Source organism: Aspergillus brasiliensis (assembly GCF_001889945.1).
Source record: "Aspergillus brasiliensis CBS 101740 unplaced genomic scaffold ASPBRscaffold_1, whole genome shotgun sequence".
Classification (NCBI taxonomy): domain Eukaryota; kingdom Fungi; phylum Ascomycota; class Eurotiomycetes; order Eurotiales; family Aspergillaceae; genus Aspergillus; species Aspergillus brasiliensis.
This window is the reverse complement of record NW_027137442.1, coordinates 954690-977974: the sequence shown is the minus strand read 5'-3', so window position 1 is coordinate 977974 and position 23285 is coordinate 954690. Positions and strand designations below refer to the sequence as shown.

The 23285-nt window shown below is 52.5% G+C and overlaps 9 protein-coding genes across 9 annotated transcripts; 4 read left to right on the top strand and 5 right to left on the bottom strand.

The window, feature by feature from the left end:
* Nucleotides 1-45: 45 nt before the first annotated feature.
* On the bottom strand, nucleotides 46-2367 carry nop9 (RNA-binding RNA processing protein NOP9). The gene has a single exon (XM_067623480.1). The coding sequence runs from the start codon at nucleotides 2330-2332 to the stop codon at nucleotides 170-172; it is 2163 nt and encodes a 720-aa protein (XP_067484357.1). The 5' UTR covers nucleotides 2333-2367; the 3' UTR covers nucleotides 46-169.
* A 431-nt stretch (nucleotides 2368-2798) lies between these two features.
* On the bottom strand, nucleotides 2799-4954 carry ASPBRDRAFT_50074 (cytochrome P450; the record flags this gene model as incomplete). The annotated part of the gene is made up of 7 exons (XM_067626477.1): nucleotides 2799-2977; nucleotides 3037-3113; nucleotides 3179-3795; nucleotides 3853-4238; nucleotides 4300-4438; nucleotides 4495-4562; nucleotides 4876-4954. 7 exons carry the CDS (start codon nucleotides 4952-4954, stop codon nucleotides 2799-2801), a joined length of 1545 nt encoding a protein of 514 aa, XP_067484356.1.
* Nucleotides 4955-5729: 775 nt separating this feature from the next.
* On the top strand, nucleotides 5730-7304 carry ASPBRDRAFT_190445 (DUF2434 domain-containing protein; the record flags this gene model as incomplete). Its single annotated transcript, XM_067620230.1, has 2 exons — nucleotides 5730-6280; nucleotides 6341-7304. 2 exons carry the CDS (start codon nucleotides 5730-5732, stop codon nucleotides 7302-7304), a joined length of 1515 nt encoding a protein of 504 aa, XP_067484355.1.
* Nucleotides 7305-7675: 371 nt separating this feature from the next.
* On the top strand, nucleotides 7676-8461 carry ASPBRDRAFT_190444 (GPALPP motifs-containing protein 1; the record flags this gene model as incomplete). The annotated part of the gene is made up of 1 exon (XM_067620229.1): nucleotides 7676-8461. The coding sequence occupies one exon, from the start codon at nucleotides 7676-7678 to the stop codon at nucleotides 8459-8461; it is 786 nt and encodes a 261-aa protein (XP_067484354.1).
* Nucleotides 8462-9246: 785 nt separating this feature from the next.
* On the top strand, nucleotides 9247-10672 carry ASPBRDRAFT_36301 (putative sulfate/molybdate transporter). Its single transcript, XM_067623479.1, has one exon. It carries the CDS (start codon nucleotides 9287-9289, stop codon nucleotides 10607-10609), a length of 1323 nt encoding a protein of 440 aa, XP_067484353.1. The 5' UTR covers nucleotides 9247-9286; the 3' UTR covers nucleotides 10610-10672.
* Nucleotides 10673-10968: 296 nt separating this feature from the next.
* Nucleotides 10969-15373, bottom strand: ASPBRDRAFT_113498 (uncharacterized protein; the record flags this gene model as incomplete). Its single annotated transcript, XM_067616745.1, has 3 exons — nucleotides 10969-13491; nucleotides 13539-14221; nucleotides 14281-15373. The coding sequence occupies 3 exons, from the start codon at nucleotides 15371-15373 to the stop codon at nucleotides 10969-10971; spliced, it is 4299 nt and encodes a 1432-aa protein (XP_067484352.1).
* A 1328-nt stretch (nucleotides 15374-16701) lies between these two features.
* Nucleotides 16702-18521, bottom strand: ASPBRDRAFT_36299 (metal-dependent hydrolase family protein). The gene has a single exon (XM_067623478.1). The coding sequence runs from the start codon at nucleotides 18342-18344 to the stop codon at nucleotides 17082-17084; it is 1263 nt and encodes a 420-aa protein (XP_067484351.1). The 5' UTR covers nucleotides 18345-18521; the 3' UTR covers nucleotides 16702-17081.
* A 210-nt stretch (nucleotides 18522-18731) lies between these two features.
* Nucleotides 18732-20638, top strand: ASPBRDRAFT_165719 (uncharacterized protein; the record flags this gene model as incomplete). Its single annotated transcript, XM_067619566.1, has 5 exons — nucleotides 18732-19116; nucleotides 19166-19290; nucleotides 19340-19862; nucleotides 19930-20337; nucleotides 20414-20638. Exons 1-5 carry the CDS (start codon nucleotides 18892-18894, stop codon nucleotides 20636-20638), a joined length of 1506 nt encoding a protein of 501 aa, XP_067484350.1. The 5' UTR covers nucleotides 18732-18891.
* ASPBRDRAFT_70608 (uncharacterized protein) lies at nucleotides 20625-23017 on the bottom strand (the record flags this gene model as incomplete). Its single annotated transcript, XM_067629087.1, has 4 exons — nucleotides 20625-21733; nucleotides 21789-22535; nucleotides 22618-22877; nucleotides 22948-23017. 4 exons carry the CDS (start codon nucleotides 23015-23017, stop codon nucleotides 20777-20779), a joined length of 2034 nt encoding a protein of 677 aa, XP_067484349.1. The 3' UTR covers nucleotides 20625-20776.
* Between the last annotated feature and the right edge of the window lie 268 nt (nucleotides 23018-23285).

Genomic DNA, 23285 nt, shown 5'->3' with positions numbered 1-23285 from the left:
CTACTAACCCAGTAAACACTACTACTCCTACTGAACCGATAGAATGACAGAATGAAAGAATGCTTTTAATCTATCCGTAACCCAGGGACAGTCCTAATATAAATACATACACACATGCTGCCCATCTATGTCCAATAATAACAATAACAAGCGCTATCAATAGCATTCATTAAGCACGCTTCTCCTCCTCCTTCTTCTTCTCATTCTCCGCCGCCTTAGCAGCGAACCTCTCCCTCGCCAACTCAATCTTCGACTTCGGTCTCTGACCACCTTCACCACCAACACCACCACCAGTATCAAGCCCCTTCGCCTTCGCCGCCCACTCGCCCCGGCGACGCTTATACAAATCCATCGACCAATTGCGCCACACCGCACGACCGACGAATGAATCCCTCAGAGCCATTTCACTCCGCGCCAGTTCCTGCGCCATGCGCTCCTTGACGAAGAATACGTCCTTCGTAGCGTGCCAGAGGGCATCCACGACGCGGGATCCGCTGCTGTCCAGGGCCAGTTCTTCGAGATGGCCTGTGAAGCGGACGGCGAATTGGCGCCGGAATTGCGGCGTCGAGGTGGGTAGAGTGAGGGACTTTTGGATGACGTGGGAGGAGGTGGGGTCTTTGGCGATGGTGAGGAGGGACTCGGGCGTTTGGGAGAGGAGGCTGCTGTAGACGAGGGCGCTGAGGGGACCGGGGGCTGTGAGGATTGTTTGCACGAAGAGGGAGTTGTGGAGTTTGGCGCCTTTGGGGTTCGTGTTGATGTTGGCGTTGGCGTTATCGGGGCTGAAGTCGGGAATCGTGGGGGGTTGTTGTTCTTGGTCTTGTTCTTGGTCTTGCTTTTGCTGTTGGGGTTCCGAGGAGGAAGATGTGGTCGTGTCCTCGAGAGTGAGCATTTGGGTCAGTCGCTTGGCGGGATCGCTGTCGTAGGCGGTTTCGAGGGAGCGCGCGATGGGCGTGGTGTCGACGCCGCGGACGATGCATCGCTCGATTAGGGTCTTGGGGACGATGACGCGGGATCGCTCGACGAGGTTGGGGATTTGGGGAACGAGGAGTTCCACGGCGTTTTCGAGGTCGTCTTTTCCGAGACGTTCCAGGACTTTGAGCACGACGTAGCCGGCCGTGATGTTGCGCGAGAGGGAGCGGAGTTGGTCGCGCAGGAAGTTCTTGTAGAGTCCCTTGAATAGCTTGCCGGGCATGTATCGGACGATGGTCTCGAGGAGGCGAGAGCCCACGGGGTCGTAAAGAAGGCCGCGGATGAAGGTGGTGCTTTCCGTACCCTCTTCGAAGGTGTCGTCGGGGATCAACCTACGGATGATCGACTTCGGGTCTTTGGCGCTGGCCTTTCCGAAGTGGGAGAGCTCCAAGTATACGAGGACTTGGAGAACTGGGTTTCCGACAGGATGGGTGGCAAGTGCGCGAAGGTAGGTGTCGTCCAGCACGGAGACCATATCCTGCATGACCTTCTTCAGAGTGTCCTCGAACGATTCGGGCACGCTGCGCTTTTGCGCAACGGGGTTCTCCTCCTGCACCTCGTTGAGGACGCCGTGTCTTTCCTTCTTGCGACTGGCAACGACCGAGTCGCTCAGGGACAGATCCACTGGCTCTCCTGCCAACACCAGAAGGAGAACGCGAATGGTGTGCGACGCAAACCGCTCCGTCAGCAAGTATCCCCAGTTCCCTTCCAGCTCCTCAATGACCTTCATGAACATCTCCGCCAGCGACAGCTCGGGCTCGGGCTCGTCTCCCTCCTCGGTGTCGTTCTTGCTAGCCTTCGACTTGGAGGTCTTTTGCGACACTCCGGGCGCAGCGTGGATGAACAGAGTCTCGCAGCAGTGACTGGCGAAGCGGTGCTGAACCAGGTGCAAGAAATGGCCGATGAATTTGTTGAACAGTCTCCGGATCTGGCGTATGTCCGACATCGAGATCAACTTCTCCATGAGCCGCGAGCAAGATTGACTGCACGCGATCTTCAATTCCTTGCCCTCAGCCTCCTTGTAGACACTCTCGACGAAGACTCGTCGCTCCTCCGCATCTCCGAACTGGTTGGTCTCCAACACCTCGTTTGCACGCGAGAAGTATTCCTGCTCCTCAGGGTCGAGAAGACCATAGAAGGGCATATCGCCCGTCTGCACTCCCCCCTCCTCCTCCTGCTGCTGTTGTCCATCGTCCAAGGCGATATAGTCGGCACCGTTAACGAAGTCGTTGGTCTCGTCGTCCGAAGGTTTCATTCGTTTGGGCACGACATCTTCGGGGGCTTCGTCGCGCTTGCGCTTGCTGGCTTCCTTGTTGGCTTTTTCGGTGGCCCGACGGCCTCTCTTGACCTTTTCACGAGGCATGATGTGACGCTGTGCAATTGGGAGTTTGAAGGGGGAAGTTTCTCTCTCGCCGATTCGCTTTTTTTCTGCGTTTTTCCCGCAATCGATAAGCAGTGGTCCGAGCGTCTTCCAGAGCTGTTTGTCCTGTTTGCATTGCGTTTACTCTCCCCAGATCAACTTTCAAACTACGATAACTTCCTCATGGCAAGTGTTGTTCAGAAAGAAACAATGGCATAAAATACTAAATGAGAGCTTTGCCTCAGTTGCTAATATGCGAGTGCGACATCGGTCATCTCACCCAACATTGAACTGACTGCAGCGCTGCTACGGAGCTATACACAGCCGGATTCTGTGCTCATGGATGAGATTGCTGAGTTTATGAATTCGGATTTCTACACAGGTAGATAACTAACTAAAAGAAAGAAGAGAGAAAAAAGTGACAAAGAGACTACAATCACTTTCGATATTCGCCAAAACTTTCCATATCCTACTGAACCTCTAGCAGACACCGATGTCCCTTCGTTGATAGCAGGAAATGCAAGACCTGCTCCATGTCTTTATCGCTCATCCCTTCCTGGGTTGATACCTCTGATCTGGGAAACTGGCGGAAGAAATGGGCAGTAGCCAAGCGCAGCTGAATTCGAGCCAAATGCATTCCGAGACAGTCTATCAGTCACGTTAGCTGCTGACGGATGCGTTCCTAACTATTGACGGTCAGCACTTACTACGTGTCCCTGCTCCAAATGGCATGAATGCGTCCTTCATCTTCTTAGTAGGCGAGGCCCAACGGGAAGGATCGAATCTATATGAGTCCTAGTCAACAACCCCGGATTCGGCCAGCCCGTGTACAGATGATGAACTCCTTACTCTTCGGGCTCTGGGAACGCAATGGGGTCACGATGCAAACTCCAGAGTTGCGTGGTGACAGTGCTCCCCCCAGGCACCCAATGGCCACTGAATGTTGCCCCCTGTGGTGGTACAACGCGAGGAAGAGCACAAGGGACGGCGGGATACAGACGCAGGGCCTCATCGATGACCTGGTTCGTATAGGTCAAGTTCTGGACATCCTTATCAGAGAATTGCTCGGGCAGTGTGGACACCTCGGCAACAAGTAATTGCTTGATGACTGGCCTCTTGCAGACTGCCCAGGTGAGATAGGTCAAAGTGTTGGCTGTGGTGTCACTCCCAGCGACGATGAGGTCGGTGGCATCGTCGCGAATTTCAGCATCAGACAATCCTTCCTTGCCAGCACTATACAGCTTTGTGAACACTGTCGGCTTGACGTTGTCTGGACTAGCGGATAGCAGCCTTTTGTACCGATTGATGGATTCATCGGCATAGCCCACGATTCGATTCCGGCTCTTGTTGGCCTCCCTGAGGAGAGGCAACGGCAGGAATTCAGCGAGCCTGAAAAGCCAAGGGAAAGCTACTCGAGACTCTCCGACCAAGGCGGCTATCTCTAGGTCTTTTGCGTATTTATTTTTCTAGTCGGCTTGGTCAACCCACGTCTACAAGGATCGGCTCGCGATAGGCTATAATACTTTGCCTTGTTCCAACATCCGGAACGAGTCCCCGAAGGCCAGCTCTCCTATGATGTCGCTGGACATAAAGAAGAACCATTTCTGAACATCTGCCACCTTACGGGTACTCATCTCTTCTTCCATGCGTTGCATAGTGAAGCGGATGCGGGCCTCTATCAAGGGCTCCAGTGAATGCAGGTTTGCATCCGCGAACGGCGACGAAAGAAGCCTGCGATGCTTACTGTGGAACTTCGGATCGGAAGTGCTGAAGATACTTTTCGCATTGTCATGCTTGAGCAGTTCATATATGGGCGATTTCAGGAAGCCACTTCCTATGCGATGGATCTCTCGGGCCTCAGCAATCCCAGCAATGTCGACTGCTTGCGGACCGACCCGGACGACAGGACCTACATGAGGGCACGCAATTAGCCTTGCGGGACCGTCTGTCCAGAGAAATGTCCGAAGTACCATATTTTTGATGTAGTGATTGCACATATTGTGGCCGGTTTCCTATGATCGTTTGATATTTGATGAAAATATCCGTCCACTTGGCCAGGAAGGGACCGGGGACCAATGACAACGGGTTCCTTCGCTCGCAATAGACAATCTATTCGCTTGCACGCTTAGCCTCGACTTTTCAGTCAAAAGGCAAGGGTAACTAACAGTCAAGATATAGAGGACGAAGACAAGAACGACCAAAGCTGGACCGTGGCCAGTCACGAAGCTGGACTCTATCGTGTTTGTTGAGCTAAGAGACACTGGTTCCTCTATGGTCTAATGCTACGACCGACTGTCGGTCCCAGATGTTTCTCATTATCATATAAAAGGGAGGGACTGTGAGACAACATTTATGATTGCTTCCTGAAGTACTATTTCACTGAAACATGGGACGCGCGATGAAGTAATACCAAGTACATCCGAAAACGGAGTGCGACTCAAGCTTCTGCCAGATAACAACCTACTAACCCCTCTAGCAGCCAATGAGGGAGAACGAGCTCCTGAACTGAATTGTGCTCAAGGATTGTTGGAAGTGGCCGACCTCACGGATTGCCCTCAGATAGAGCAGCTGACGGCCTGACGTAAGGTCTAGGACGACCGGAGAGATGAATTGGATGACAATCATCTGATGAGCTGGACACTCAGTGCCTGCTTGATAAGAGGGATTTGATTTGAACTAGGCGTAGCGGTGTAATTGCCTGGTGCAATGGATTTGCATTTTGTTGCAGACCCTTGCGTATCAGCAGCTACACTGGTGAACTGGCTCCCCCAGAAGGAGGCCAAAAACTGACACCAAAGATGATGTGGCACTACAATGCCATTATTTATCGGAGAATATGAGCTAAGGCCCCGACTGCTCACATCACTGCTCAGCCGACCGTCGTTGATATTTCGTGATGTCCGCCAACTGGCACGGGTGGAAGCCCTATCTCGACCATCCGACGATGCGACGACCAAACCCAACATAACCTCCAACCAGGAGAACGACAAACATTATTCCTTACACTCAAACCTAATTTATCGCAATTACCTGGCTGACAGTCGGGTTCCCGAACGACTCAACTCAATTTTCTCCTCAACTGGTCGTACTTCGGGTCGCGACACCCAATGGCTCCTCCCATTGGCTCGCGGACGGTACCGAGCATCATCGACTGGCTTTGGATACAACCTTGCCATTGCTGGCCAGCGTCATCGATCCGTCAACTCCCGGATGCCGTTGCTGGTTCGCTGTGCTATGGCCCCTTGCGCAATTTACTCTGTTGTTTGATCTCTTCTTTTCTGTTGCTGCTCGGTCGCGATGCATGCCCGGCTTCAAGGCACCGGCAGGAATTGTTGACAGGAGCTCAAGCCAATCCAGGTGACCCCAGAGTGTCTCAATTGACACGACTAATCGGCTTGCGATGCCTCTGCTGTACGTGCGGGCTGTAGTCCCCTTTGAGGCTGGGGCCAATGCCACCGACGTGCTCATCAACGAAGTCCATTTCAATCGCACCGCACTGGAATACTACCACTACACCCTCTTCAGCAATGGGACCCTTTCCAATGGCACGGACTGCTATCTCGCTTTTAACGAGTTCAAACCACACATGGAGAATGGGACTCTCATCAAGGGGACCTCCTGCTATGCACCCATTCGGGATCTCGGTCAACATGCGTCGGCTGGCATAGCTTTTGCCTTCATGTTTGTCTTCGCCATTGTCTTCACCTTGATCAACATGCGCAAGCATAGCCGGCGATATCTGCCTGTTGACCGCCGGTGGAAACTCCTGGGTCGCCGAGCGAAATGGATCTGGATGCTCTTCATTGCCGCCTGCGGCATCATTAGCTGCTTCATGAGCATCGACGTGGATCGAGGGTACATCGTGAGCGTCCCGTTGATCCTGCAGTGTGTATTCTACACGCTGTTGACGCCGGGGATGATGGCTGCGGTATGGGAGGCGGTTCGACACTGGTAAGTGACGATAACTGGCATCCCAACTGTTGTGAGAATCGAACTGACAGAGGATCACAGGGGCTCCTGGCAAGAGCGCCAGATCTACGATCGGGATCCGTACGCATTCCAAGTATCCAGCAGTCGACAAGGTCAGGAGTTTGTACTCCCAATCATATTCTACGGATGCGCGTTGGCCAATTTTGTCCTAACCGTTCCGCGCTCCTGGTCGGCCATTGAGCTGCAACGCAGCCTCGACCAACAGCTTAACGAAGCCAAGCCAGTGGCTACAGATGTGCGATGGCGTGCTGCCGGATTTGTCGCGGTGGCCGGCGTCTTAGTGATCTGCTACAGCCTGGAGCATAGCATCTACCGCTACCGGGCGCGACCAACCAGCACTATGGGTCAGCTCCTGTTTTATCTGAATGCAGCCCCGTCGCAATTCCTTATTGCCATTGCGTTACTGGGAGTAAAGATCGGATACGCTATTGCCTCCGCCTTTGACTGGACGGTGTCCCCCCTGAGGTACGGGGTCAGTTCTGGCTGGCTCTACGGGTTGGGATATACGCCGGTGCTGCTCCTGCTCATTCTGTTCAACATCTGCGGATACTGCGAGCTGAATGAAGACAAGGCCTTGATCGTGCAGCGAGACGAATTCAACCATGCAGTTGCGGATGCCGTGGGCGTCGGGCAGAGGAAGCCCAGCTGGTGGAAGAAGAGCCGCACCTTCGTTCAAGAGCTTAATGATCATCGCCGACGCCAGGGCTCGCAGCAAGATGATCGTGATATGAGTCGGTTTGTGGAAATGGGGATCATCAAGCCACGAGAGCAACCGCAGGAGGACGAACCCAAGCCAGAGACATGGGTGACGACGCGTACCGCCAGTCAGGGTAGTGAGTCGACTGCGGTGGCACGGACGGACAGTAGCCCGGAGAGCAGCCCGCCGTATGTCGAGTATACGGTGCAGCCGGAGTTGTCTCGGACTTCTTCAAACGAGACGGGGGTACATGGGCGCCCGCAGATTGAAAGGGACATTTTGGGATAATAAGGGGGACTAGCCTGTAGGAATACGTATATGTTGGAGGGAGAGAATAGTTAGTTCGAGATGTATTATGAGTCGATGATTATATAGGCCAGATGAATATTACATTGATGTTAATGAAATGAACTTGAAGTTATTCCCAGTGGATTCTCATGCAGCCTATAGATAAGTGCACGTGACCCGACGATTACATGTTTGCTCGGTTTGCCTCACGGCCTCATTGCGAAGCTTCATCTTCCATCATTCATCCTCGCTCCCATTGCTCGAATAGATCACAGCCTCATTCCAGAATTCTAGCGACAAAGCTGCAAGCAGGTCTTGCACAACCGAACACCCCCCGGCGATCTTCACTACGCCCTATTCCAGAACACAACATGGAATCCGAAAAGCGCAAATACGCCGCCGGGCCTTCTCTGCCCTCCCCCAGCGAAGACGACTCCAGCAAACGCCGCAAAGTGATCGGACCAGCTCTCCCTCCTCCCTCCGACGCCAATGCCGCCGACAACAGTTCCTCCGAAGATGACTCCGATGACGATGACTTCGGACCCAGCCTCCCTCCCCCAGAAGGCACCGTCCCTTCTGTCACCAGCTCCAGCGCAACACAACCCACCCCCTCCGAAACTACCTCAGAAGCAGCAAAACCACCCCAGCGTGACGCCTGGATGCTCGAACCCATCGACGGCTCTAACCGCAACTCCCGCGTCGACCCCACGAAACTCCGCAACCGGAAATTTCAAACCGGGCGTGCAGCCAACACCACGCCCAGTGCGGGCGGGCTCGACGTTTCCTGGACCGAGACGCCAGAGCAGAAGATGAAGCGGCTACAGGACGAGGTGCTGGGTGTGCAGACGCGGCCTACTGTTCCTGACGCGGGGGATTCGGCGGGAGGAGCGCGCGGCGCACAGCCCTCGCGGGCTATGCAGGAAAAGATCCATCGGTTCAATGAGGAGAAGAGGAAGGAGGAGGCGAAGGCTAGGGATGCGGAGAAGAAGAAAAAGAAGCAGGAAGGGGAAGAAGAGGAGGATGATCCGAGTGCTCGGGCTTTTGATAAGGAGAAGGACATGGCGCTTTCGTCGAGGATCACGCATGCGCAGAGACGGGAGATGATGAATAAGGCGGCGGATTTCGGGTCGAGATTTACGAGTGGGAAATTCCTGTGATTGTGCGAAGCTCGTTCGGTATCTTCTACGAGGATGTTGTCCGACATGCTTCGGCGTTGGCACGGCTGTGTCGTACACAGGCGTCGTACGGGCTATCCGTTGATCAATTCTGCATAGCGCGATGACTGGCAGCCGGAGGCTGGGCAGCTCTCTTTGCGAATTGTCGTTTCAGATATGTGCATAGCCCTGAGCAGCCAACGTTGACTGCAGTTCTCGTTGTATTCAATAGCAGGTGCTGCTGTTGAATATCAAGGCTCCCGATGCCGCGAGAATGACTGTTGATTCCCAGGTGGTCGCCGCAGTGCGGTGGCATGGTGGAGCTATGAGGAGCAGATGAATGCGATCATAGATTAGTCTGCTCGTATCCTCTCAGAGGACAAGCAATAGGCTGATTTGGTATGGGGATGGAATGGGTCCCAGAAACACGATAAGATTGGGGAAGATCAAGATAACTTTATCTGGCGGCAGGGCTGGTTCGGATGGCCGATCCCGCAGATAAGTAACATCTGGTGTTGTTCCTGTGGTACATCCACAGGCTGTGCGTTGTACCTCTATATACATTCTATATAGGAACCTAAATAAATAAATTCAATTAGCATGATTAGCTGCAATTATCTGCACTTACGTAGAGGCAACAGTCAACGGGGCCATTGACGTCTCCGCGGGATGATCTGCTGATCTTATCAGACCATCGATCATGCGGGGATGTTTTGGCTCCTCCGCCTTGCTTCGGCTTCATTCCTTGTTTTCCTCCTCTTCTTTCCCTCTCCTCTCTATTCTTCTCTCCAACCCTCCTCATCCTTTCTCCTCGACAAGGATACAACCATGAACCTCCGCCAAATCAACGCCCACAACCTCTCCACCTTCCGCCATCACTATGTCTCCGAGATCTCCGGCTCCCTCGGTGACCTGGGCACATTTCTCCCCATCGCCATCGCCCTCGCCGTCAACAACACCGTCTCCCTCTCCAGCACCCTAATCTTCTCCGGGCTCTTCAACATCCTCACCGGCGTGTTCTTCGGCATCCCCTTGCCCGTGCAACCCATGAAAGCCATCGCCGCCGTCGCCATCGCCCGTTCCTTCACCAACGGCGCCATCGCAGCAGCCGGCCTCTTCGTCGCGGCCTTCATTCTCCTCTTCAGCATAACCGGTCTCCTCACGCGCTTCGCCAACGCCATTCCCATCCCCATCATCAAAGGAATCCAAGTCGGCGCCGGCCTCTCCCTCATCATCGCGTCCTGTAACTCCCTCCTCGGCAACCTCTCCTGGCTCTCCCCTTCCTGGGCCGACAACCGTCTCTGGGCCCTCGCCGCATTCTGCTTCCTCCTCTTCACCACCGTCTACCGCACCGTCCCCTACGCCCTCCTCGTCTTTCTCCTCGGTCTCATTTTCGCCCTCATCCTCTCTGCCCTGGCCTCCGACCTCCCCTCCCTCTCCCTCTGGCACCCTTACGCCGTCCTTCCCATCGGATCGGACTGGTCCATGGGGATTGTCGACGCCGGAATCGGCCAAATCCCGCTCACAACCCTCAACTCCATCGTCGCCGTCGTCCACCTCGCCCATGACCTCCTCCCCTCCACCACCAACTCCTCCCACATCAACGTCACCTCCATCGCCCTCAGCGTCTCCGCCATGAACCTCCTCGGCTGCTGGTTCGGCGCCATGCCCGTCTGCCACGGCTCCGGCGGTCTCGCGGCGCAGTACCGCTTCGGGGCGCGTTCCGGCGCCAGCATCATTTTCCTGGGCGTGCTCAAGCTCGTCACCGGGATCTTCTTCGGTGAGTCGCTGGTGGGCCTGCTGAAGCGGTTTCCTACGGCCTTGCTGGGCGTTATGGTCATTGCGGCGGGGATGGAGTTGCTGAGTGTGGGGGAGAGCTTGAATACTACGGGGGCGAGGGATATTCGGAAGGCGGTTGACCGGCAGACGGGCCTGATGGGCGAGGATATAGGGCCTATGTTGAGTGATTTCGAGAGGAAGAAGAGGTGGATGGTGATGATGGTTACGGTGGGTTTGTTGGTGGGATTTAAGAATGATGCGGTGGGATTCTTGGGAGGGTTGTTGTGTCATTGGGCTTTTGAGATCCCGGTGGTTGTGGAACGGGGGTTGGGATGGTGGGAGGGAAGGGGGAGGAGGGTGAGGTTGGAGTAGTTTTGGATGTTGGACTGATGTAGTAGGAGGGGATGGGTTTGTGAAGGCGTAAGTGTATATATGAAGTTTGGTTTCGTTTTGGTTTTATGATGTTGATGAGTGATGAAGATATGATTTGATACGTAGTATTCTACTATATAGCTTAGTCTAAGCAACGATGCCTTTATTCCTATACTCTATAAGTCTATCTCTATACACTCTATATGCAAGCAACTGTACAATCTATCCCCAGGGACAGGGTACTATCCCGACAGTCTCAACAGACTCACTCAACCCCCAATGCACTCATATCCCTCAGTCTCAAGTCACGCAACACAGCACCGACACCACCCCAACAGCTTCCATGTCTCACTCTCACTCTACTCCGCCTTCTTCGAAGCCTTCGTGCGAAGCTTCATCAAAGCAAACACCAACGCATACCCACTAATCGCAAAGATAACCGTGATCCCCGCATCCCGCCATCCATAATAGTAGTGGTTGATGTTCAAAGTAGACAAGAAGTCGCTTCCACGGCGGTACTCACACACCCGGCAAGTGGAGGTGGCGTCCGGGTTGGTCAGATTGACACGCCAGCCCTGACCGGCAATGTAGTCCTTCAAGTATTCAGCGCAGGTGCCATTGGTAGGGTTGAACAGCGCAAACTCGTCCTCATTGCAGGTGACCTTGGCACCCCAGATATCGAAGGTGAGCATGCCGGCGACAACGTAGTTGAACGGGTTGAGGTAGTAAAGCCAGTATTTCCAGAACACGTTGAGTTGCGTGTACGGGACGAAGATGCCGCAGAAGAGCACCAAGACACTGATGATCATGGGGTTCACGAGTGCGGCGAAGGTTGGGTTGGGTGCGTAGGCGGCGATGAACTGGCCGATACCGGTGTAGATGAACTCGTAGATAAGCATGATGAAGAAAGTGGCACCGGCCTTGTTGGAGTCATGGGGAAGGCGGACGCAGTAGTACCAGCAAAGGAAATACAACACTGCGCAGACACAGAGGTATGGGAACTCGGATACGATCAGCCCGATGACAAAGGAGATCCACGAATACATCTTGGACTTTTTCTCTCTTGCGTCGTAGATATCGCGCCGCTGGATGAACAATGGCTGGAGCTGATTGATGACACCTGGTGCAACGAAAACAAAGTTGAAAATCGTGAACATCTTCAACTGCAAGGCTGTCACACTTGGGCCGACTCTCCAGAATGAGAAACCGTTGAGCAAAGCGGAGATGATATGCAGGGAGAATTTATTGTTGACGTAGTTGGTGTTCCGGAAAAGAGCCACGTTCATTCTGTGGGTGACGATCTTCGTTTGTTCCCAGAGCGGCATCGAGAACTCGCATCCATCGTCGTTAACACTGGAGGGCTTCGAGGCAGCGTCGGATATCAAGTGATCAAGCTCGGTGATCATCTGCTGATGTTCAGGCGACTCAAGCCAAACCTGGTGCCAGTCTTTGTCTTTAACGCTCTCGATGCCTCCGGTGACCACGTCAATCATGAACTCGGCTGGGTTGGCCTCAACCGGGCATTGTGCGCCATACTTGCCAAAGTATTGCTTGATTGTCTGCCCGTTCTCTCCGATATCGCCAAAGTACACGGTTTTACCGCCGCGTGCGAGAAGTAGCAGAGTGTCAAACTGCGCAAATAACTGGGCAGAAGGTTGATGGATAGTCACCAAGACAGCCTGTCCAACGTCGGCTAACTTGCGGAGGAATCGAACCGTATTATACGCAGACTGTCCATCCAAACCAGAGGTAGGCTCATCCAAGAAGATCAAAATGCTTGGTTTAGATACAAGCTCCACGCCAATGGTCACTCGCTTTCTTTGTTCCACACTGAGGCCATTGCCAACTGTGCCGATAAGAGTGTCTGCCAGATCATGAAGCTCAAGCAGGTCAATGATAGTTTCAACATACTTAAGCTTCTCCTCTTTAGGGGTTGTTCGAGGTTGGCGCAATAGCGCAGAAAACTCTAGAGCTTCCCGGACCGTAGCATACGGTTCATGAACATCCAGTTGCTCGCAGTATCCAGCCATTCTCTGGAAGGACACAGGCAATGGCCGGCCGTCAACCATGATGGATCCTGTAATCGTGCCCTCTGTCTTTCGCTGTGCAAGAACATCAAGCAAGGTCGTCTTGCCTGCTCCTGAAGAGCCCATAAGAGCCCCAAGCATACCTGGCTTGACCCAACCGTGGATATTATCCAACAAGACCCGGTCACCGGAAGGTGTTTTGACGGTATATTTTAGATTCTTCCAGGTAAAGACGGCAGTATTGCGAGAAAGGTTGTCATCCACCTCCGCAGTCGTGTCGCTAGTGGCAGCTCTGGCCTGCTCCTTTTCCTTGACCTGAGACTCCTCATCGATGCTTTTCTGGTGCTGCTTCAAATTTTCGCGAGGGATCAACAATGAAGCACTTCCCCCGGCACCAGCTTTCCAATACGTGGTGCAGATGATAGTGAGCACGGCGAAAAAGCCCCACCACGCCCATACGACTCCGAAGTTTCTCCAGAGCTGGGAATGTTTATAATGGAGCGACGAGAGATACTGATCACCAGTCACGTAGTCTGCACCGGGCAAAGCACCGCCTACTCCAGTACAGGCTTTGTTGGCAGAGCCAACATCTTCGTATCCAGGACCGTTAGGGACAAGGTTTTTTCCGACACAAGGAATATGTTGACCGTGGAATTCATTCGACAGCGCAGCTTGAAAGGCATAAGCCATAGGGTTGGTATAGTAGAGCTCAAGGAACCAGTTCTTGACCTTCGGTTTAGGAATCATGTATCCAGCATACATGACGATTCCCTTGATAGCAGTTCCCGAAATCTTCGATGCGGCTTCAAAGGTACTGAAGGCTGCACCAATGCATCGAAATAGCGCCGTAACACACTAAGCGGGGTTAGTTGAGATATATTACTAGGCTTGGATTGGCTTACCAAGGTTGTGGTGAATAGGATGATCCAAAAAGTGAAGAAGGCCGCTGCTGTTGCTTTGAGCCCGACCATCCAATATAATACGACTGAAAAGATCGTGCATTGAAATAGCAGCACCGGAAAGTCAGCTGTTATCTGCGCTAAGCAGAAAGCAGCTGGATGATAGAAAGCAAATCCCTTGTGCTTGATGAGCACAGGCCGCCCTTTGAAGGACTCGGTAACCTCGGACATAGCGACGATCGTGTTGTACAGCAACGAGAAAAAGACCGCTCCACCCTTTGTGAAGAGCCCTGCAGATGTCTGGGGGGCGTTGTAGAAACAGGATCCAGCAATTAAGGCCATGACCAGAGACAGAATCTGCTTGATCAGGAATGTTGACTTCTCACCCCACAGAATCTGATACTGACGTCGTGTACATGCGATGACTTGGGTCCCGAAACTAGTGGTAAACGGACTCTTCTTTGGCTGGTGTGTGGTCTTCTCGAAGGAAACAGACTCCTTGAATGCCTCCGTCCGCTCCTGGGCAATCGCGCTTGTGGGATAGTCATATTCTGCTGTCATGTGGCTGTAGATTGCTGACGCCTTATACTCTGCCATGATAGCATCGGCATTCCGGGGAAACCTGTTTTCAAATCCAGGCCTTATCCTTCGCTCCGTAGGCACAGTCACACCTGTCAGAAAATCACCTAGAAAGCTTGAATATTAGCCGACACTCAGTACCAGCATGTAGTTTGAGAATACTTACCAACATTGGCACCGTCGGTATAGACGAACCCTAGGTTCTCCATGAATGGCTTTGCTGCAGCCGCTGGGCCATAGAAAATCTGCTTTCCCTCGTCAAGGACCAGAACCTTATCAAAGAGATTGTAGATTCCATTTCCTGCTTGATACAGGGTCACGATTGTTGAAAGACCGAGCACGTTAGTCATCGCCCGCAAAGCCTTAGCCCACTCCAATGCAGTACTGGCATCGAGACCACGGGTACTATTATCCCAGCAAAAGACAGAGCCTCTCGTTGCCAGGCATTCGATAATGGATACTCGCTTTCGCTCTCCTCCTGACACACCCCGTACAAATTCGTTCCCCACCTTCGTGTCGGCGGTATGTGAAATCCCCATCGATTCCATGAGGAACTGCTTTGTCTCAGCAGTATATTCGCTCACTGATGCGGCACCATCAGGGAGATGAGACGGGACTTTCAGCCGAGTAGCAAAGTCCATCGTTTGACCGACAGTTAACCGGGGATAGAATAGCTCTTCTTCCGTATTCATCACGATGTGACTTCGATATTGAGCTGCTTCTTCATGGGACATGTTTCCAAAGCTCACGTCACCCTTGATAGTGTGGTAGCCAAGGCGGCGATTGGAGAGTAAGTTGAGAAGAGTGGTACATCCTGAACCCGGGCGTCCCAAGACTAAGAGCATCTCCCCCGGCTTGACACAACCGTGGCTTTCTGTCAATATAGACTTCAGGGGTGGTTTCCGTGTAAAGTCGCGGATTCGTTGGGGTAAGTTGAACTGGGAGAATAGGTTCTCATTAACTGCCGCTTCTGCTGCAAGGACATCCACGCCGAGATTCTTCCAGGTCACACCTAGCTCTCGCTTCTTGAATCCCGCCGCAGCCTCACGCTCCTGGCTCCGGATGACATGCGGGGTCATGCTCCATTCCGCATCCTTCCCAGGAGCAGTGGCGGCGTCTGCATGGGAAACGGTCAAGGTTTCTGCGCTTGGAGCTTCTCGAACATTTATATGAGGAACATTCAGTGTGTCGAGGCTCTTTCGTTCTGGGATTGGTAAGTCGGAAGACTTCTCGTCTTCCGGGAACTCAGGAGGATTCATAACAACTGAAGTAGATAGCCAGATAAGGTTGATAATACCCGAGAGATTTCTCGTTCATATCTCACGAGGCTGAATGTCTGGTCCTGATGCCTTTTTATATACATTTATGGAGCCCCTAGGAGTCTCTAGAGCAATAAAGAACTGCTAGATTTGCACTCCAGCACGACTAATCAGGGTGAGCCGAGTACCCGTGAGTGGAGTGCTTACAGATGAGACACAATATGTGCACTGTGCATCTGCTATCTACTAACCAAGAGGTTCCGCATCTGGTTCAATAGCCTGGGCGGATGATCGGCTCCCATAGCCTTCCCAAAACGGCAATATAACGCAATGGCCTCGGTTGTTTGCTCCATAGCTGTTTCACAGCAGATGAGATGTTCACGCGAAACCCCCGAGAGCCCGGTGGGTCGGTTTTCTAGAATACCTCGGAAGGATCATAATTGTTTGGACTCTGCTCTCTTCTTCGACAGCGTAGAGGTAACTATATTCCAGTGGCAATGATTGGCTGCAGCAAACTGCCAGTGGCGAGGACGAAGCATGCCGCGTCAAACAGTTGCGCTAGAGCATGCTAATCGAATGACCAAGTGACATGCCTAATCAATATTCTGGCAGACTTGTAGCCCTTGATTCTTTTCACAAATCGCGCTGAAAAGGGCGGCATGCCGACTTAAGCTCGCGGCATAGATAGCCGGCAGTCTCCCAGACTGAGCGTTGCCGACCTATCCGGGTACCCAGACAATCCACATTGCTGAGGTTGTCCAGACCATCAATAGTCTTGGCTAACCCACAAGAACCCTGATAATCCAAGCAATGTCACTCTCTGTCTGCATAAGCGAACCTGTGCCACTTCTATCCCACAACGTTATCTGTTGGAAACAAGGGAGCCTATTGCGCTTATCGTCGAGTTAGGAACGAATTCGGGCTTCAAAGTGGCGCTGCTTACTGGTTATTGGAAGATGGACTCTCAAACGGGAAGGACCGGAATTGAAACCCGCGATCATTGTTGAACGGTAAAAGGAGCGGATAAAGTGTCTCGAGCGAGGGAAAATGTTGCTGGCGAAGATGAGGTGAATTGAGAAGAGCAGAAGTTCGGCTGCTCGCCTTGGCGGATTGGGAGCCTCAGGTTCACAGTTCACATTCCTTCACTCTTCATCCCTTCCACAATGTCTTACTGTCCCAGCCCGAAGTATATCGTCATCTTGACTGTATCGTTGCTCATCTGTCTTTAGGTAAGTGGCCCTGGTGCATATGAGCTAGACATCTGATGCACTTTTAATACTAAGCACAAAGGCATGTCTGACGGGCACTAAAGACTATGTAGCAGCGAAGTGCGAAGCGTATCGTCGAGAGCGCTCCCAACTTATCGTCTCCAACTCCAAAATAAACATCTGTGGTGTCGGCAGAAGAGTGCATATGGGAAGACTCAAGCGGTGACAGACACTTCTGGCGTTCAGAAGCACTAAGGACAGGAAGGAAACTATGATATGATATCAGCAAGAGGAGATACCCTCCATATAGCTTTTCTGGATTCATTCTCAGGGGGCTGAACCTATCGACACCACTGAACCGTCAGGGGGCAACAAAGATAAGACCTTCGCTTGGATGATACAAAACACTCTCCTTACATCAGATAGAAATTGACAGTTGGGAAAATGGGATGACGACGTATCCAAAAGATCAGTTATTATTTTCATTATCAGACATCACCTTAGTTTGACTTGACAAGCTTTCCACATCGCCATACGTGCGTGACATTCTTCGGATCAGAGACCACCGTTATGTTATCCAGGGGGCTTGCAGTCAGTGCGATGATATCTGCGTCAAATCCTTCCCTCAACTGACCACTCTTTGGTGCCTGGTCACCCAGCGTTAACGGCCCATTGGCTGTGGCGGCTTCAACTGCAGCCAGCGGTGTCATGCCTGCTGCAACCGCGTACTCCAGTTCCTTGCCATTGCGTCCATATCCCAGTGCGGGGTTATCTGAGCTGATGAATTGATCTGTGCCCAAAGCAATGGGCACGCCACGTCTGACTGCTAGCTGGTACGCCTTCTTATGCGTATCAGCCACTTCGAGCAATTTCTGGTATGAACCGGGCGTAAAGAGATCACGCATTGCCAACCCGCTCTCAATAACACTGCGTGTCGCCACCAAAATCGCGCCCTTCTCGAGCATCAAGTCAATAGCCTCCTCATCGAGATAGCTGCCGTGCTCAATTGTGCGACAACCTGCACGGAGAGCATTCATGATGCCTGCCTTGCCATGACAATGGGCGGCCACGACACGTCTTGCCCGCGCTGCCTCGTCAACAATGGCTTTCAACTCTTCGAACGAGAATTCTTGATGCTGTGGGTCGTCGATAGCACTCACTACACCACCACTGGCGCAGACTTTGATGACGCGTGCTCCGTGTCGCAGCTGCTTTCGTACGGCTTGCAGACATTCGGGCACACCGTCTGCAATCGTCAAAGGCAGACCATGTGCACACAGGTCGCGCAAGCCCTCGAGATGTACACCGTGCACGTCACCGTGGCCTGCCGTCATGCTGATGGCGCTGTGCGCCCCGTAGATGGTCGGTCCCGGAATGCGGCCCTCGTTGACGACTTTGGCCAGCTCGCAACCATATCCTCCGACTTCGCGAACTGAGGTGAATCCTGCCATGATGGTTGCGTATAAATCAGGGACACTCCTTGCCCCTGCCAATGCTTGCGGGGTATTCACGATTGAATCCATGTTCGCTGCCGTTGCGCCTAAGAAATGTATGTGGCAATCCCACATGCCAGGCATAACAACCGGAACATGTGTGGTAATCGCATCCCGATACTCGACTGGTACTTCGTGCTGGGGCCCAGCGTAGACGATGGTTTTGGATTTCCAAATCACGGCTCCGTGGGGAGTTGGGGCTCCCCTACCAGGGATGAGGATATCCGCGTCGATGCGGTAGAGAGTGCTATCCGTCAGAGGCCGATGCATAATTAAACGGTTATGGGTACAACACAGTTCTGACACTGACAAGGATGTGATCCTGGTCCAGCTAGGGAAGCAGCATATATTAGTCCAATGCAGGATGCCGAGGCTACGTTCTCATTTGGCATTGTGCGCCCACTTGTAGCCGGCTTATTTGTCAATAGCAACAAAATAACACCCGACGTCAGGAATTCTACCCGGGGTTGCAATGCACGAGATCAGTAGGTCGAAGCGAGGATGTGCCGCGCCTATTTTGGTTTAGGTTGAGCATACATGGTCATGACGGCAATACACCGGCGTGAGCTTAGGCATGCCGCTAGTCGGTATGGCAACGCATCGGCGGATGAGGATGGACCCAATCCTCGGCAGCGGCGTCACACCAGTAGCCCTAACGGCGCAGCGCCAGATGGTGCCGTCAATTAATCTCGGGTCGAGACCGCGCTGCATATGATAGTATATTGTCCTGGACGGAGGTTAAAGAGCTCACCGGTTCTTCCTTTGCTACTTGCATCGTCCTGGCAAGCAGTCTGTCAATCTAGCACACCTGTCCGACATGTCCGCCGCGAATAGTACCAACTCTCCTCCGACGGAGGACGAGAAAAACTTTGCTAAGGGTCCCGATGAGTCTATCCAGCCCCTATCAGAGAGGGAGGAGAAGGCCATTATCCGTCGCATCGATCTTTGTCTTCTTCCGCTGATGTTCTTTTCGTACTTGTTGCAATATCTCGATAAGACAACTTTGTCATATGCATCAATCTTGGGTCTTCTGAGTGGAACGGTATGCTGTGATCCCATGTGCTTGTCAGCTTCATCTAACATTATATCAGCACATGACCACGGCTCTTTATTCATGGACCTCGAGTGCCTTTTACTTTGGCTATCTAGTCGCCTCCTACCCTGTTTCCCTGGGATTTGTCAAGTTCCCGCTCGGCAAATACCTCTCTACTATGATGTATGCTAGTACCGTATTCCACTCATATGAGAATATACTTACGATCCAGGATTCTATGGGCTATCATCTTGACCTGCCACGCAGCAGCCTCCAACTTTGCTGGGATGACCGCGCTCCGAGTACTCCTGGGGGTCTTCGAAAGCGCCATAAGCCCTGGGTTCACTCTGGTCGTGAGTATGTGGTATACGCCATCAGAGCACGCTCTGCGCAGCTGCATCTGGTTCGCGGGCAACGGCGTTGCCTCAATCTTCGGAGGCGTTCTCGCCTACGCCATTGGTCACATTGAAGATAGATTGGGGCCATGGCAATGGCTCTTCATAATCTTCGGACTGATCACCCTAGTATGGTCGATCTTTCTGTTCTTCACCCTTCCCGACTCCCCACGTAACGCCAAGTTTCTCCAGCCGAATCAGCGCGAGCCCGCCTATCTGCGCGCGCAGGCATGCCAAAAGAGCTACCAGAGCCGCGAATGGAAGAAAGATCAATTCATCGAGGCATGGCTTGACCCCAAAACTTGGTTCTTGTTCGTTTACAATTTCATGGTCTCCCTGCCAAATGGAGGCATAACCAACGTAAGTTAATCGCCAGATCGAGATGAGCCATAGATCGAGAACGAACTGGCACTAAACAAGTGAGCAGTTCTCTAGCCTGGTTATCGAGTCTTTCGGCTTCGATACTTTCAACACTCTGTTGTATAGCATCCCCATGGCTGCTGTGGCTCTCGTCTTCCTTCTTATCAGTGCAATCACGTGCAATCGCTTTCGTGGTCTCCGCTGCTACTGGATGATCATCACCCTTCTGGTCAGCCTCATCGGTATCCTGCTAATGCGACAGCTCCCTACAGAGAGGAAATGGGGTCGCTTAGTCGGTGTCTGGCTCGTCAGTGTCTTTGGTGCTGGATGGCCCCTCAGCCTCAGTCTGGTTTCGAGTAACTTTGCTGGGTTTACCAAGAAAAGTACCGTGACAGCTATACTGTTCATTGGGTACTGTGTGGGCAATATTGCCGGACCGCAGCTCTTCAAGACCAACGAAGCGCCAAAATATCTGGTAAGGGCTCTCCTCCTGGTTTATTTTATTGGTCTTCCTTCGCCTGCTGTAATTGTGATACTGACGATACGAATAGACTGCGTTTGCCGCTATCCTGGCGTGTTTTTGCATTGCTGTCGTGGATGTCATTGCTCTGCGGGTGTATATGATGTGGGAGAATAAGCGAAGAGATCGCAAGCAGGGTCGGACCATTGAGCCTGAGTCTCCAGAGATGGAGGATGCCGTCGAGTCGTACTCGGGTCACGGCGAAACGGGCGATATTACCGACTGGCAGAATGAAAATTATCGGTACTGTTTGTAGGACAGGGGAAAAGCTTGTGGAGGAGGATTAGGTGTGAAGTAGAATTGACAAAAGTGAAAGATTGATAGTATTTAATTCTAGAAACAGGGGGTATACAGCTGAAAATCATGTGCTCGTGAATCAGGTGACGAGGCGTCTTCAAGCGAAGCTCGTCTGCCACCCCAGAAACTCCATCACCAACTCCCACTCAAACCGACCGGTCCGTGTCCTGTCCCCTGCTACATACAACTCACGTCTCTGCCACAGCAGTTCCACAACTGTCTGTGCCCGCACCGTGTTTTCATACGGGGCTTTCGCTTGAGCCGCTTGAAATTGTGCCAAGGCTCGTTCTTTCTCGGGTTCAGACGTACTGCAGCAGGAGGCAATAAAGAGGGGCCATAATGGCCAGGAAATTGGGAGATGATCCAACGATGAGACTATCGATTCTACCAGAGATAGGATATAATCGACGTGACGTTGCTTTCGCGTTATGTCCAAGCTCAGGCTGTGCTCACTGGTATAGCCGAGGAAAGCTGGCGTGGACGCCTCTGAAAGAAGCAGGCACGCAGCAAGACGATAGGATTCGCCAGTGTATTCGAGGAGACGACGCCTATGGACAAGTTCGGCGGACTCCTGGCATCGACGCAGTGATTCTGGGAGCAGGTGCGTTGTGTCTTGAAGATTTCTTTGTAAAGTGATGATTTTGGCCTCAATGGCGCTTCGTTTCTCTTCAACCTCGGTCCTTTCTTCATATAAGGCCTGCGCATCATCCTTGAGGCTTAATATATCATTGATCAGCAACAGCATGCGGTTGCTCATCCCATTCCATACGTCAATTTCACGCAGCGTATCCGGTTCCATGGCCTTGGACAGAGACTCTGAGGAGGTCCAGCAGGCGTCTTCCTCTACGGATGAGAGATCGCTCCGCAGTTCTACAACAGGTAGTACCTTGTCTATGGGGAACAGGGACTTTGCCAGCACCAGATGTGCAGAGAAGTAACTCATGAATAGTCGTGGTACGTATGTTGTCGTGTGCCGACGAATCCTCTGCTTGATGACCATTTGAAAACATGTCAGATGGCGAACCCAGGAGGCATCACAGCTGTGAGATATCTGCTGCGAGTTAATATCAACAGTCATAGAAAAAGGCCATAGCGAAGGGACTGCATACAGCCGAAGAGCAGAGGAATATAGTTGGCAGCAACACGTCTTCGAATTCAAAGCAACTTTCTGCTAACGCTTGGCGCAAGCCTTTGAGTACTCTTTGCCGAACCTGCATCTCAAAGAGTTCGAAGCGACTATCGATGGATCTTAGGTACTGCGCGCTGGTCATGAGTACAGAATAATATGCCAATTCAGACCGGAATACCATGCGCATCACTGTATTGCGGAGGGGATTAGTTTCCTCATTGTCGACAGTAACGGCAGCAGGGCACATCATCGACTCGTAAAACGACAAGCACACGTCATCAACATCGGGTACACCGAGGGTCCAAGGCAAGGTTTGGAAAGAGGTATTCAGAGACTGAATCTTGCTTTCTTTCCAGTGATGATAACGACTTTGATAGGTGTCTCGAATCGGAAAGGAGACGCTTCTTGACGTTGTGGCCCGCAGTGGACTGTGCGACGAGGGTGGAGTGAGGATCAATGCGGATTCCCCGTCGCTACCAGGTTGATCTTCGTGTTCGATCCGCTTCGAGGGCGGAAGATCTTCGTTTTCCTCTGGTTCTTTGCATCGAAGCGAATCCCTTCTGGTTGCGATCCCGGTTCGTCCATGGCATTTTCCCGCTGCGCGCATATCATCCTCCCATTGAAGGCGGACACCGTAGTTGCATCGATTCTTCGACCGTTGGCAGCGCATACATACTGGATGAGCTTCTGGACGCACCGGAGAATAAGCTTCGTCGTCGTTTGAATTCTGCCGTGTACAACACCGGATCAGGGCATAAGAAGCACGAGGCTCCTATTAACCTAGGAATAGGACAGGCAATGGACAACACGCACCGTCGCATTTGACCCGTCTTCGGCGACACGTAAGACAACCGCTGCGGGACCGGAGTCTGGGCTGGGACGTCATTGGAGGCGACGATTCTGAGTCGGAGGGAGTTGGAGGGCCAGGGTTCAACGACCACGAGATGAACATGTTGACAGTCAATCATGTCTTTACTATGACACTCGATGCCAGATCTAGTTATCACCCTTGTGAGGAGGATAAGATGGGGGAAAGACCTTTGGATGACTCTGAGCGGGCTGGGCTGACCTTCGGGGGACGGGGGAGGCCTTGGTGGAGAACCGGACACACGGTCATCACCTTCCTCGGGATGGGCCACGGGCGAGCTGAAAATCCACCATCGCGGTTAATATCGAGGGCAGGATGGGATTGGCGAGTTGTATGTCCATCGGAACGCTAATCGCGTCCGAAGCGTCCGAGGCGGACACTAACCAGGTATCCCCGTGCCCTAAATACAGTAGGGACGGTCTGTCAGCCAACAGTTGCTGGAGTCCACCCTCATCATTTAGTGGGATGGCAGGCTAAATTAACGGTGTGAGTGTGTGTCCAATCGCCTTGATCCGTTTTCATCGAGTCTTACCACCGGCGGTAATCCGATTACTGACCCCTTTCGATTCAGATAGCGCGTTATTAGGCTTTTCGCCGGAGGATCGGACT